The sequence below is a fragment of the Camelus bactrianus genome, chromosome 10, assembly GCF_048773025.1.
Source record: "Camelus bactrianus isolate YW-2024 breed Bactrian camel chromosome 10, ASM4877302v1, whole genome shotgun sequence".
NCBI classification, from domain to species: Eukaryota; Metazoa; Chordata; class Mammalia; order Artiodactyla; family Camelidae; genus Camelus; species Camelus bactrianus.
The window spans coordinates 14,359,417-14,373,687 of record NC_133548.1 but is presented as its reverse complement, the minus strand read 5'-3'; the positions used below and the strand labels follow the sequence as shown (position 1 = coordinate 14,373,687).

Here is a 14,271-nt window from a genome sequence, read left to right as displayed (position 1 = left end):
TGGGAGTTTTGTGGCTGCTGGGTAGTGGAGACCCTGCTAAAACAATGCTCCCTGTGAAGACTGTACTAACCCGGCCAAATGGCTGAACCTGGGGGCCACTTTGCACAAGGTTCTCCAGGGCCCTGCCCATCCTGCCTCTACCACTTCCTGTTTTCCCCACAGGGCCCCAAGAGAAATTCTCCACTGTCACACTGCGGCTTGGCCAAAAATGCCTCAAGGCTGCCTCACTGATAGGTCTGGCACTGTTTGTACAGGAAGACCAAAATGAATACAGAATGAGAGAAACCAATTTCTGGAATGGGGGTGGGGGCCCGGGAATAGAGGAGGGAAGCCTGTGTCTTTTAGGATCTGCCTCCAGACTCAGAGGAGGGAGACAAGTCACAAGTGACAGCCTTGGCAGTGAGAGGGGGACCTCCTTTTACTAGCCCCATTGCTCCATAAGGGTCAATGAAATGCTGAGGCGAAGATGCCCCCTCCCAGTTCGATGATCCAGTTCGATCCTGTTGGAGGTGGGTGTTGGATTTTCCGAACTAATGCCACAGTCTCGCACCTGTGTTCGTGCCCGCGTAGTCTTGGTTTTTCCGTTGACATCTGAAAAAGAAGGAACAAAAGTCCTACCACTCGGCCCGCAGGCCCTGTGGGACAGGAAGAAAAGTCCCCTGAGGCCAAGGGGGACTGCCCTGTCTCCGGCTTAGCCTCTCCTAAGGACTGGACTCCATTTCCCAGCGAGCACCACGGCGCCGCTCACGCCCCCTTCCTTGGAGCGCGCCCGTGTAGGTGACTCCGAGGCAGCGCCTTCCGGCCACAAGTCCCCCCGCCGCCCCTGAATTGGTAGGCCCCACCGCCGCGGCCGCCTGCTTTCCTGCCTTGGCGGCTGGGCACTTCCAAAGCGAGAGCGGGGGGAGGGAGGTGAGGTGAAGGGGGGAGGTCCAGAAGGTCTCAGGGGCAGCTTATCTTGAGAAGTCGCTTCCAGGTTACTCCACACTTCATCGAAATGGGCTCTATTACCGTGTCGAATTAAAATCTGTTTGCACAACCTAAACAAAAAGTATTCCTTTGGGTCCTCCCCTTGGCACGTAAAGGCGGTGGGCTGGCCCAGCGCGCCCCGTCGTCTTCCCATTCCCACACGGATAGGTGTGTGCGTAGCCGCCTTTCTCCCGCGGTCGGCTCCGCCCTTCAGCGCTCGGCTTGGTGCAGTCCTGACCCCCGGGGGTGAATGGTACGGCCCCGGCCCCCCTCAGCCTCCCCCTCTCTCACCGCGTCGGAGTGGTACGCGCCCCCCAGTGCAGACGCGGAACTGGCGCGCGCTCGAAGCCGCGGTCGCGCGGGGGAGCGACTGACGCTCGGCCGCCAGGGTTCGCCTGGCCGAGCCTGGCAGGTTCCCCGAGGCTTGGGAGGTAGGAAGGTCTGGGTCACTGAGGGTTCTGGAAGAGTGTTTGGGACGGGGCTCCTCGGGGGAAACAGGCTCTGAGAGGAAACGGGCTCTAGAGGGACGGGGCCATGGAGGCCCTAAAGGAGTTTGTGTGGGGAGTCTCGAGAGGGAGAGCGGGGGGATCCGTGAAGAAGGGGGTGGGGCTAGAGGTGGGGGCTTTCGGGCCGCGGGCTGCGAGCCTGGGCGCTGCTCGTGGCTGCGGGGCTAGATTCCTGCGGGGCTGGCGGGCGGCCCTGGTTCCGGGGCGGGGGCGAACTGTCCAGCAGGTGAGGAGGCGGGCAGAGCTGTCCAGCTTGGGGACCGAGCCGGGCTAAGCACATGGCGCGCGTGTGTGCGTGTGCCCGTGCATGTGCCCGTGTGTGTGTGTGTGATACATTTTTGGGTTTTAGGATTTGGAGAAGCATGTTAGGTTCTTAAATTTTTTTTTTTTTAATTTGGTGTTTCAAAATTGGCTTGTTGGAGAGGGAGACGCGGTTCAATCTTTCCTGTTACTGCTTCCATCCCCATTCTCTTGCATCTCTAAATTCGTCCTCCTTTTCCTGCCCACCTCAACTCTGCCTATTACCTACCTCCTTGCTCTCATTCTTCCCCGAGCTGGACCAGTCTGTGCTGAAGCGCTTGCAAGGTCACTGCCTGGGGAGGAGGTGGAGGGGAGCCTCCTGTTGTGCTCACGTCAGCAAAGATGTCATATCGCTCTCCGGTTCCTGTGGTTTTACTATGACATCTTGCCTAAAACGAGGGACGAACCCAAAGGGTTGGTTAATGTGCCCATTTGTAAGCTGAAAAGACATCGATAACTTAAAGGTCTGTGGATTCTAAATCTGTACTTGCATGGAGTGGATGATAATTGTGTAGGACTTCAGCAGATAGGTATGCGTTTTGAGCTTGATGCTTTTGGAATATAGTAGCTAGGAAACGAGGAGCTGCATGTTAGTAAATACGGTTGAGGCAGGAGGCAGAGTCTTGAGTCTGGATGGATATGAAGACAGAATGTGAGTTATAGGTAGTTGGAAGATTTAGAGTCTTTGTAAGGAGGGAAGAGAATGGGAAGAAAAGCCTTGGTTATCTCTGCAATCTGAATAACCGAAGGCAGTGGCTGTTGATGAGATATGAGTTGAGGCTAAAAATCCATCCTATCACTAGTGGCTAGAATAGTCACAAGATCTCAGGGTCCTTGTGGCTTTAGAGGGAGATGAGCACTGTACAGCATGATAATGATTTCAGTTTTATCTAATGATTTTCGGGAGAGGGGCTGGGATCCCACCAAGAATAGAGATCTAATGCTTAATATATTAGTAGAAGATGCTTCAGGTGTGATCTTTGAGATTTTTGCAGGAGAGGGCTCCTGGTTTTCAATGTAAACATAAATTTCAAGCCTTAGCCGTGAGCTCTAGTCCTGTAAATTGTTTTATTTTAAGATACTTTGGCTCTTACTAGGAATTTTAAATATAATTCTTTATGGAATGAATTATGCTTTTACCCATCTCCCATTTCATTTCTGTGTTTCCCTTCCCTTCTCATTCTGCTTGGGAGGGGCTGAACTCTGCCCTGTAACAGTGTCCCACATTCTGCAGTATGCTCATGACAGCAAAGCATTGGAGAGAACCAAAGGGTTTTAGGGGTGGTAGTGATGCCTAGAAATGAGTATATGGCAAGCTTGGGAACTTGGTTTTGGTTATGTAGAAAGGAGAGATCTCTATCAAAATCCAGAATTAGGACAAAGTGAAACTAAAGGCACATGGAGGAGAAGATAACCTAATAACTAGTAGGTACTGTCAGTGGAAGAGGTGTCTTCAGATTCAATGAGAATGAATTATTATGGGCACTGGCCAACTCTGGAGTAGCAGCTGCTAGCACTGTGCGGTCACCAAGCAGGGGAGGGGTGGTGGCTCTGCTATAAATAGTGCTGGAGCCAGAGTTTCTATGGAGACAAAACTGAATCCTCTTACCTGCGGGTCCTCTATTGGGAGCAAGAGAAAGGAGGGAGAAGTATTTTGATGATTTGAGAGGTGTTGCAAATTGGCCTTATTATTATTATTATTATTATTATTATTATTATTATTATTATTATTATTATTATTATTATTACTTAGGGGAGAAAACAGATAGAACTTCCACTCATCTAAATCAAATAAAGCCTTAAGCGTACAGGGTGTACGTATGTTGTATATATGGGAGTTCACACAGCAGCAAAGAAGGGAAGGGTGTGTGAGAGTGTGTGTAGTGTAATGGGATTCTCTCTATGTGTGTAAGGAACAAAGTGTTAGTGTGGCCATGTGTAGAGCACAGAAGTGGAATACTGGAAGCGCTAAAAGTATCCTTGTCATGAAGTGAAACACTTTATTTAGAGAAGTGTATGGAGACCCAACAGGAAATAAATTATAGTTAAGGCCATGTAAGCTTTTCCTAATTTTTGGACGATGGTTTAGAAATTCCTCTGAGCACCTCTCCCTGTCCTTGCAGAAATTCTGTTATTTCTGCATTTAGTTCCTAATCACTAAAAGATACAGAAGGACAAGGCTTTATCTGTGTGTATTGTATTACTGATTCCAAATCCTGGGACCAGAATAGAGGCAGAGTGTGATTCAGCACCAAGGGCAGAGCTAGTAGCAGTAGCCACTGGGCCCCTTTCTTGCTTGAAGAGGAAAGAAAAATAGTTTAGATAAAGCCTTTGGGGCATAGAAATTCTTCATTTGAAATCACATGGGGTAGAGTAGCCAGCTGCTGTTATTGTCTGAGTGCAATTAACTATACAGTCTATATGATAGTTCCACATCAAGCTGAATGCAGAATATTGGAACAGAGAATAATTAGGTTTCCACCTAGAGCTAGGAGTGCAGATTAGTGCTGATTAGAGAGTCTGGTTTGATCCTGATCCACCCTGGAGCAGTCCTGAAAATGACTTAATTTTTGTTATCATAATAACTAAGTCTAGATTAGACTGACTAGGCTTGTTTTTCAGAAACAGCCTCAGGGGTGAGGCTGGAAATGAACTGGTTTGTGTTATGGGGATGGGGAGGTGAGCCATTATTTATCCTACTTCTTGACATTTGACTCTGTGAGCTCATAAACCTGGGCAGAGCTCTGGGCTAGGAAAAGGGTCATGTTCTCCTATCTTTAGTACTAAAATGGAAGATCTTCTGACCTCTGTCCTTGGCTGGCATGAAACTGAGAGGGATGAGTCTCTCAGGCACAGCAGTGGATCTTATCAGTACTTTTTTCCTATTAGACTTGGATTTTGAGATACCTGAATTCCTCCTGGGAACATTGACTCCACGCTGGGAGCCTTAAAGTTTCTCTGAGATGAACTGATGAATCGAAACCATGGTGCAAAAGAAGAAGTTCTGTCCTCGGTTACTTGACTATCTAGTGATCGTAGGGGCCAGGTAACGAAGAAGTGACTGATTTTTTTCTTGTCATCTGGGATAGCCATAAAAATCCATAATTATCCCCCTTCCCCATTTTCACGTTGCTTTGCATATCTCATTCTTCCCCTTTTATTTTACCCTGATAGAAGCCTTGTTGCCAGTAGTGAAAACAAAACAGGTGGATTGAGGGTATTGGCCTGGAGGAACCGAGACAGCAAAACTTTGCTCCTTAACTAGCATCTTTGTAATTTTGAGCAAATGTACTCTATATACCCCAATTTCCTTATTTCATAAAAAGAAAAAGTACATTGTGCTCCTTCTCTATCTACACATGCTCTTTTGGGAATTCATGAGCTAATACACCTTGAAGGGTGTTAATCATCTTAAGGTGTTAGTGATAATTTTATTGTCTCCATTTTCCTTTCATTTTAGGATAGGTGTCTTCATGGCAGTGCACACCTCATTTAGCCTTACCAGCTAAATGTGGCAAGCAGCTCCCATGTTGTCCAATTTCTGCAGCTAGATGACTTTATCCAAAAGAGCATTTTGAACTTTATTTCTTGACTGTGGTTAAAATTTGAAAGAGCGGTCTATTCCTTCAGGCTACTGAATTTGTCTTTATGTTCTTCAGGCACCCGAGCAGTGACAGTGTGGCCCAGACTCCAGAATTGCTAAGGCGGTACCCGTTAGAGGATCACCCTGAGTTTCCCCTGCCCCCAGACGTCGTGTTCTTCTGCCAGCCAGAGGGCTGTCTGAGTGTGCGGCAGCGGCGCATGAGCCTGCGGGACGACACCTCTTTTGTCTTCACTCTCACCGACAAGGACACTGGAGTCACGCGTTATGGCATCTGTGTTAACTTCTACCGCTCCTTCCAGAAGCGCATGCCTAAGGAAAGGGGGGAGGCTGGGGCAGGGTCCCGTGGGAAGCAAGGACCCCGTGCCACCTGCGTCTCAGAAGAGGTTGGCACTGAGAACTCAGAGAGTGGCTCGTCCCTGCAGCCTCCCAGTGCTGACTCCACCTCGGACGTGAACCATTCTCCTCGGGGCAAACACCGGGCCAAGGCAGGGAGCCGCTCCCGCAACAGCACTCTGACATCCCTGTGTGTGCTCAGCCACTACCCCTTCTTCTCCACCTTCCGAGAGTGTCTGTACACCCTCAAACGTCTGGTGGACTGCTGTAGTGAGCGGCTGCTGGGCAAGAAACTAGGTATCCCTCGAGGCATACAAAGGTACGGTTTGCTGCTGATGCTCAGAAGAGAGGGGAGGCCTTTAGAGTTGAGGTATAATTGGCTTGTGAGGTGGGTAGGAAATTTCCTCTAAAGTCTGAGGTCCTTTACACCTACTTAAGCATATCATGTTAGTCCTTGCAAGCCAAGACTGCTGTGTTTAGACGTCTTTCCATCATTGTGTGTGGAGTGATGCTGAGGAATTTGATGTTTCATGGTGGGCAGGACATTAAGTCTTGCTCTATATATATTTTTGCACTTGTTCTTACCCTTGTATATACTGTGTGGTCCTCTCTCAGCCCAAAGGGTGGGCTTTTCTAGTTGCAGTTGGGTTTCAGCTCCTGGTGCTTACGTGTCTGTTTCCTGCTGTCTGCTCCTCAGGGACACCATGTGGCGCATCTTTACCGGATCGTTGTTAGTAGAAGAGAAGTCAAGTGCCCTTCTGCATGACCTTCGAGAGGTTGAGGCCTGGATTTATCGATTGCTGCGCTCCCCAGTACCCGTCTCTGGGCAGAAGCGAGTGGACATTGAGGTCCTACCCCAGGAACTCCAGCAAGCTCTGACCTTTGCTCTTCCAGACCCCTCTCGATTCACCCTGGTGGATTTCCCACTGCACCTTCCCTTGGAACTTCTGGGTGTGGATGCCTGCCTTCAGGTGCTAACCTGCATCCTGTTAGAGCACAAGGTGAGAGACCAGCTTTCTAGACTGTTCTAGGGAAGGGGCTTTGAAGCATGGCAGAGGCTAGATCATGAGCTCTTTGAGGATAGGGACTACATCTTTTTCATTGTTTGTCTCCAGGAGATAACAGGTAGACAACAGCTTCTCAGCAGGTGTGGGTTGAATTAAGGTATTGATATCATGTAGGGTATATTCAGAGGGCTTGACACTCAGTTGAATTATCCTTAACTACACCAACCTAGTTCTCTGGACACTGCAGTAGTTCTGGTCCCGTGAGTGACCCTGGGATTTGGGGGTACAAGAACTAGGAAGGTGAAAGGGTGATTCAAAGGAGGATTATCACAGTGCTTGCATTGGGAAGTGGCAGGCAGGGTGGGGCTCAGGGCAGTGATAATTGTAGAAACTAAGCTCCCAGGGCCATGGGCATGGTGAAATAGAAATTAAATTGTGGTGTTGGAAGCTGTTTTCTCATAAATCTTACCTGTACTGTTGTGTGATCCTTATGGTTTGGCAGGTGGTGCTACAGTCCCGAGACTACAACGCACTCTCAATGTCCGTGATGGCATTTGTGGCAATGATCTATCCCTTGGAGTATATGTTTCCTGTTATCCCACTGCTGCCCACCTGCATGGCATCGGCAGAACAGGTGAATGTCAAGGTGTCCTCTGGCTTTGTCACCTCTGTTCCAACTCTGTCCAGCTCTGAGGGAAAAGGCTCAATGCCCAGAAAAGGTTGTAAATCAGTACTGGTCCTGAATTCCTTATTATTATCTATTTGTCTGCAGAATCTGACCTGACTTAAACTGATCTGGTGCAAAACCTGTGCGATTTATGTTTTTTATTTATCACAGTTAACATTAATGATTATAGGCTACTAGCTACACCACTGCAGGTGCTACATAATATGTAGAATATACACTGTTACCTTTCTAAAATCTGAAAAATTCTGAACTTTGAAACACATCTACCTTTAAGGATTTTGGAAAAGATTGTGGATGTGCATTTCTTTATCTAGAAAAATCCTAATTCAATAATAAGTGATCATAATAGGTTTCAGTTTTGTTTCTTATCTGCCACAGCTGCTGTTGGCTCCAACACCGTACATCATCGGGGTCCCTGCCAGCTTCTTCCTCTATAAATTGGACTTCAAAATGCCTGATGACGTATGGCTAGTGGATCTGGACAGCAACAGGGTGAGGCTCTTGGCCAAGGCATTGTAGCGCTGGATTCTGTTCTGTTTCTCTAGGTTACTCCTAGGAAGGTCCCGAGTTTGTGGGTGACTTCTGTTGTGAGACTCATTGAAACAACTTTTAAAAAATGCTGCTTTTACTTTATTGGCTTAATAGGTCCTTGGTTAGAACTCAAAGAATCATAAGATTTCATTTTGCCAGAGTTAAGAGCTTCCCTCCATCTTCTGAGAGCAGTAGGGCAGATATCATTGCAGGACTGTTACAGTTGCTGTAGGTCTTCTGATGGTTTTCTAGGAGTGTGGTTTCTAGTAAGAAACTGTCTTTTGGTGCAGACTTAAAAAAATGTATGTTACCATTCTGCAGTAAGTACGTTGAAACTTTGGTAGGTAGCCCTTATTTGTGTTTATCGTGAAACTTTAGAAAATGCAAATAAGTATAAAGAAGCAAATAAAAACCATAACCCTATTATCTAGAGATAGTCATCAATAACATTTAGGTATATTCCTTTTCAGGTGTATGTGTATGTCATATATGTGTGTATATATATGTCTTATGTGCATATGTATATAACATAACATATGTATTTGCGTAGATATAATGTTATATATATAACTTCCTATTCTTGTCATTTAACCTTATGCAAGAGAAACTCCATAGCAATTAGTTCTAAGGTCATGCCTTTTATCTCTTTTTCTGGTGTAGGTGATTGCCCCCACCAATGCAGAAGTGCTGCCTATCCTGCCAGAACCAGAATCATTAGAGTTGAAAAAACATTTAAAGCAGGTAAGTGAAGAATGAAGAAAAGGAAGGGGAGAAACTGCAGCTATAGGACTGCTGTAGGCAGACAGCTATTTTAAAAGCCAGTTTCCTTTCAGACTTCAAGCGGAGTAGATTTTCTTAGCCTTGGGTGGGCTTGAGAAGAGGTATATCCCATTTTTGGGTAGCAGGGTAAATCTCAAAAAGGGCTTTTTAGATTCCTTTTAATTCATTGTGTGTGCTCTCCCACCCTCAGACACTTGTAATGCTGTGTAAAACAACCCTTCACTTTTTGTTTCTTGTCATGTCTGCCATTCTTTATGGCCTTGGAACATTCTCTCAGTCTTATATGGAGAGAGTTAGTAGTTGGACCATCTTGCTCCTTTTATATTTCCTCTTGAATTGACCTCTAGTCCCTATAGAATCCTCTCTTCAAAAATTCCTCTCTTTGAGTAATCCCTTAAATGCATTTTTCATTGGTTGATTTTCTTCTTCTTCTGCATGCTGAACACAGTACCTGAAGGTAAAACTTGACAAGGCCCTGTTCCTCTGTCCTGCTGTGTGTGTTATGTAGGACCACCAGTAGATAGCTCGGTATTTCTTTTTAGGAATCCCTCATGTGGAGGGTCTTCAGGAATTTCTCTGTTGTCTCAGTTGCTTAGCAGTACCTCCTGGTGAAATGTGCTTGGTGGGTCATTTCGTATCACCCCTCTTGCTCTCACTTGCTTCATCACTGCTGATGTAATATGATACCTTGTTACTGCAGAGTCTGGTGAGGATTGCGAGTTCAGAAAGTTCTTTAGCTGTCTTCCTTTGCAATGTTTTCATTCTTGATGATTGCTTCAGTATGACTAATGTGGTGGGGAGGTTGACATATAGAATTGTACTTTAATTTTTTTTTTTTTGAGGTGGGGAGGTAATTAGGTTTATTTATTAATTTTCTAATGGAGGTACTAGGGATTGAACCTAGGACCTCGTACATGCTAAGCAGTCACTCTGTCACTGAGCTATGCCCTCCCCCTGGAATCATACTTTAAATGTTTGTAGAAGCTATGCTCCTTGGGCTCAGTGGTGCTGTGTTCTGACCCCTCCTCCTCAAAGTGTCATCCCTAGAGCCCCAGCATCACCGGGGCTTGTTGAAAATGCAGAATCTGCATTTTAACAACATCCCCAGGTGATTCCTTCTCTCATTAACATGTAAGAAACACTGCAGGTCTAGGCCAGTGGTTTTCAAACTGCCCCATGGAGCTTCTTGGGGGTTGATTTAGTTTGGGACCACTGAGCACGTGAGGCTCTGGGTTCCTTATGTCCTTCAGAGAAGTTCTTCTATTTACATGTTTCAGTTGTTTATACTTCCATGTAGATTTCAATTGAAAAACAAGATTTCACAGCTAAAACAAATTTGAAAACTATTGCCTTGGACTTCAGATTTGAACAAGTTGCCTTGAGTCAGATTGGCTTAAGCTAAAAATTTCACAATTCAGATTGTTTTCTAACGATTAAAATATTTGGATTCTTATTTCAAAGATGAAGGCTCTTTCCCGGGAAATGAGATTGGCGAGCTACCCAGGAATCTGCCTTCTGTGAGGGACTTCTTATTGTTCCACAGGCTCTCGCCAGCATGAGTCTCAACACCCAGCCCATCCTCAATCTGGAGAAATTCCATGAGGGCCAAGAGGTCCCTCTTCTCTTGGGAAGGCCTTCTAATGACCTGCAGTCCACACCTTCTACGGAATTCAACCCACTCATCTATGGCAACGATGTGGATTCTGTGGATGTCGCAACCAGGTACAGCCAAGCCAGCTGGACAATCATGAGCTCTCAGTTGGTCTCTGCTCACTCAGTGACCTTGGGGCAGATTACTTCCCTGAGCCAGAGTTTCTTTGTATATAAAATATGTATAATATTTGCTTATATTTGCCGCTTAGTAAATGGAAGAAATAGTTCATTATATGCTCAGGCCTTTTAGGCCTTGAGTGAAAACGGGGGTTGATGATTCTTGAAGATACCTCTGCCCTTGACTTTGGAAGCCTGTTGAGTGATGACTGTGGGAGGCGGTCTGAGACCTCAGACCGGAGGGCCCCTCACTCTGTGGGGTGTGGGACTCTGGTCGTCTCACCATCCCCTTCTTCCCCAGAGTGGCCATGGTCCGTTTCTTCAACTCCCCCAACGTGCTGCAGGGCTTTCAGATGCACACACGTACCCTGCGTCTCTTCCCCCGGCCCGTGGTAGCTTTTCAAGCTGGCTCCTTTCTAGCCTCACGTCCCCGGCAGACTCCTTTTGCTGAGAAACTGGCCAGGACTCAGGCTGTGGAGTACTTTGGAGAATGGATCCTCAACCCCACCAACTATGCCTTTCAGCGAATTCACAACAGTGAGTCCACCTACACTCTGCTCTGCCCCACCTTCTGTCTTTGTCCTCCTGATGGCTCTTCTCTTTGCTTTCGCCTTTCTAATCTTCATCCTGCCCCTTCCATCCCTATTCTGCAGTAGGCTTTTTCCTACCTTCCTCTTATGTTTTGCTTGCTTTTTTCCTCCTTGTTGCTGACCCACTTCCTTCTTCCTCCTTGGGCAGACATGTTCGATCCAGCCCTGATTGGCGACAAGCCAAAGTGGTACGCCCACCAGCTGCAGCCCATCCACTATCGGGTCTACGACAGCAGCTCCCAGCTGGCTGAGGCGCTGCGCGTGCCGCCAGAGCGCGACTCTGATTCTGACCCTACTGATGACAGGTCAGTAGCCCCTATGGCAGCCAAACAGTTCTTTCAGGCTGAGAGGCTCTCACTAGCCCTTATTGAGCACGACGGCAGAGCCTCATAGGATTTAGACATCAGTCCTTGAAACCTTGGCTGTATTTTGGTTGAATGTTTTGTGTTGTTTCCTCATTTTATCTTGTTCCCTGGCCTTGAGTTAAGAGTGCTCCTCTGTTTATTTTTCCTAATGGTTGTTATTACTGTTTGACTCTAAATACACGTTATATTGCATGTAAATACGTATATACAGTATACTGCACTTTTTTTTAGTTTACATATATGTACTTATTATTGTTTCTACCTAATAAAACTGAAAAAGGAGAAAAAACCAACAAACAAAAACAACAACAAAAAAAGAGTGAGAACAACAGATTAAAAAAGATTTGATTAAAAAAAATGCTGCTTGTTGATTCTTTTCCCTGCTCCTCCTTTCTGTTTTATTTTTATGCTCTTCACTCTTCAGTGGCAGTGATAGTATGGATTATGATGACTCAAGCTCTTCTTACTCCTCCCTTGGTGACTTTGTCAGTGAAATGATGAAATGTGACATCAATGGTGACACTCCTAGTAAGTGTGCTTGGGGAAATTGTCCAGCTCAGAGCAGGGTTTGGGGTTCTGGGGTGGCGTGGTCTGTACCTGCCATCCTTGGGTTTTGACAGATGTGGATCCTCTGACACATGCAGCACTGGGGGACGCCAGTGAGGTAGCAATTGATGAGCTGCAAAGCCAAAAGGAAGCAGAGGAACCTGGCCCAGATGGCGAGAACTCTCGGGAAAACCCCCCTCTGCGTTCTAGCTCCAGCACCACCGCCAGCAGTAGCCCTAGCACCATCATCCATGGAGCCACTTCTGTACGTGAGGGCTTGGAGGGGTGGATAAGTGAGAACTATTACTCAGCATGTGGGCCTCATCTCTGGTAGGAAAGCTAGGATGATGCTATTAACTTAATTTTCTACTTGCTTCACATTCTTCCCATCTTCATCTCCATAGGTCCTAGAGCTTAGAACCTATAGGATACAGTTTTGACCCCAGAAGGAGGACATCTGGCCTTGCTTAGGGGTTAGCAAGGATCCCCCTTGCATGGGTTGTGGAGATAGAGAACGGGGGTGTCACAGAGCTCTTTCCTCCCACGTTCCTTAGGATAGGAATCTGACAGGTCTGGCTCAGCCCTGCCAAACTGAGAACATAGGAAGGCGTCGCTGGACACCAGGTGACTACTTTTTGTTTAATATGTCCCTCAGGAACCTGCCGACTCAACAGAGATGGATGATAAGGCAGCAGTGGGCATCTCCAAGCCCTTCCCCTCTGTGCCTCCCAGCATTGGCAAATCGAACGTGGACAAGCGTCAGGCAGAAATTGGAGAGGGGTCAGTGCGCCGGCGAATCTATGACAATCCATGCTTCGAGCCCCAGTATGGCTTTTCCCCTGAGGAAGATGATGAGGAGCAGGGGGAAAGTTACACTCCCCGATTCAGCCAACATGTCAGTGGCAATCGGTGAGAGCCTGGGGATGCCTTCTAGATGGGTAACTGAAGGACCTCACTACAGTGGACCCGGGCGAGGGTTAACCAGGAAGTCTGAGAAGTTTAAAGGTTCTCGCAGTCCTTCCATCCCCAGAAGGTCTTGCTTTATTCTGGGCATTGGGAGTTGTGGGAAGGGAGCGGTGACTGCAGTGTAGTGTCAGACCCACACGCCCATGATTAGGTACCCCTGCCTGGGGCTCATAGGTGCCACTGTGCATTCAAGGGCTCAAAAGCTGCTGCGGCCCAACAGCTTGAAACTGGCAAGTGATTCAGATGCAGAGTCAGACTCTCGAGCGAGCTCGCCCACCTCCACCGTCTCCAACAACAGCACCGAAGGCTTCGGGGGCATCATGTCTTTCGCCAGTAAGTGCCTTCAGCTCTCTGATGCCTCTGCCCCATCCTCTCTCCAGCAGGGCCTGGCCACGGCAGATGTTGCTTAGAACTTGAGATATAGGACGGGGTTGGCATTATCAAGCCCCAGTTCAGCTCGTTTGGGTGATGCTAAATAAGGTATTTTCAGAGGAGTTTAAATAAAGAACAGGGGTAGATTAATCATTATCTTTATACCTGGAGGCTTCAGTCTATTTCAAGTAAGATAGTTGGTCAGCTGGAAAATAATCATTATATTAATTTTATGGAAATACCCTGGTCAGATTTGACTTGGGTGTTTCTCTAGTATCTTCTTTGCCTAGGGAAGGACTTTTTTACTAACACACCTTGAAATCTATGTGACGTTGACTTGTACATAGAGATTATTACCAGATGTGAGGGGTGGTGTCAGTTAAAGACTGAAGACAGACTTAGGGACCAGAGAAAACCAACAAGCGGAATAATTATGATGGTGAGCTTTTTCAGAAGCTGGAATGGGGGACAGCACCAGCTTCAGACCGGAAGCGCATTAAATGCCAGCATTCATGCTGGGTCAGCAGTAGAGGATGGACTTGGAGGTTATCATGGGAGGCAGTCAGAGAATGTTGTCAGTGGGTTCTGAGCAATCCTGGCAGTGGCTCTTCTGTTTGCCCTCAGTTAGACTTGGTCCTTTCCGGGCTAGAGCAGAGGTGCTGGGATTCTGTTTGACAAGGAGGAAGGTGAAGATGACGATACGGTCATGGGAGTATAACGCTCTGATTCTTCATCCCCCCAGCTCACTGCTCTCACTCCCTCCCCTTGACAGGCAGCCTCTATCGGAATCACAGCACAAGCTTCAGTCTTTCAAACCTCACCCTGCCTGCCAAAGGTGCCCGAGAGAAGACCACCCCCTTCCCCAGTCTGAAAGGTAATTACGGCCCTCCTTTTGCCAGGTCAGGCGTCTCTGGGCAGTATTTCAGGCCTGCGGGTGCTCGTCAGGA

The 14,271-nt window shown here is 47.2% G+C and overlaps 1 protein-coding gene across 37 annotated transcripts in view; it reads left to right on the top strand.

Annotated features, from left to right (window-relative positions):
• Positions 1-148: 148 nt before the first annotated feature.
• MADD (MAP kinase activating death domain) overlaps positions 149-14,271 on the top strand; it is a 37,487-nt gene continuing 23,364 nt past the window's right edge. For 17 of the 37 annotated variants that reach the window (XR_012509596.1, XM_074372048.1, XM_074372062.1 and 14 more), the window contains exons 1-15: positions 149-1,397; positions 4,662-4,818; positions 5,432-6,028; positions 6,407-6,710; positions 7,219-7,350; positions 7,783-7,896; positions 8,596-8,676; positions 10,259-10,437; positions 10,787-11,022; positions 11,224-11,380; positions 11,865-11,968; positions 12,061-12,251; positions 12,642-12,895; positions 13,146-13,285; positions 14,097-14,198. Coding sequence is in view for 36 of the 37 variants with exons in the window: in XM_074372048.1 (XP_074228149.1) it covers positions 4,757-4,818; positions 5,432-6,028; positions 6,407-6,710; positions 7,219-7,350; positions 7,783-7,896; positions 8,596-8,676; positions 10,259-10,437; positions 10,787-11,022; positions 11,224-11,380; positions 11,865-11,968; positions 12,061-12,251; positions 12,642-12,895; positions 13,146-13,285; positions 14,097-14,198 (2,653 nt within the window). In the remaining variant the exon portion in view is untranslated. The remainder of the gene's footprint in view (positions 1,398-4,661; positions 4,819-5,431; positions 6,029-6,406; positions 6,711-7,218; positions 7,351-7,782; positions 7,897-8,595; positions 8,677-10,258; positions 10,438-10,786; positions 11,023-11,223; positions 11,381-11,864; positions 11,969-12,060; positions 12,252-12,641; positions 12,896-13,145; positions 13,286-14,096; positions 14,199-14,271) is intronic. The other 20 variants (XM_074372061.1, XM_074372070.1, XM_074372055.1 and 17 more) reach the window with 4 other exon arrangements.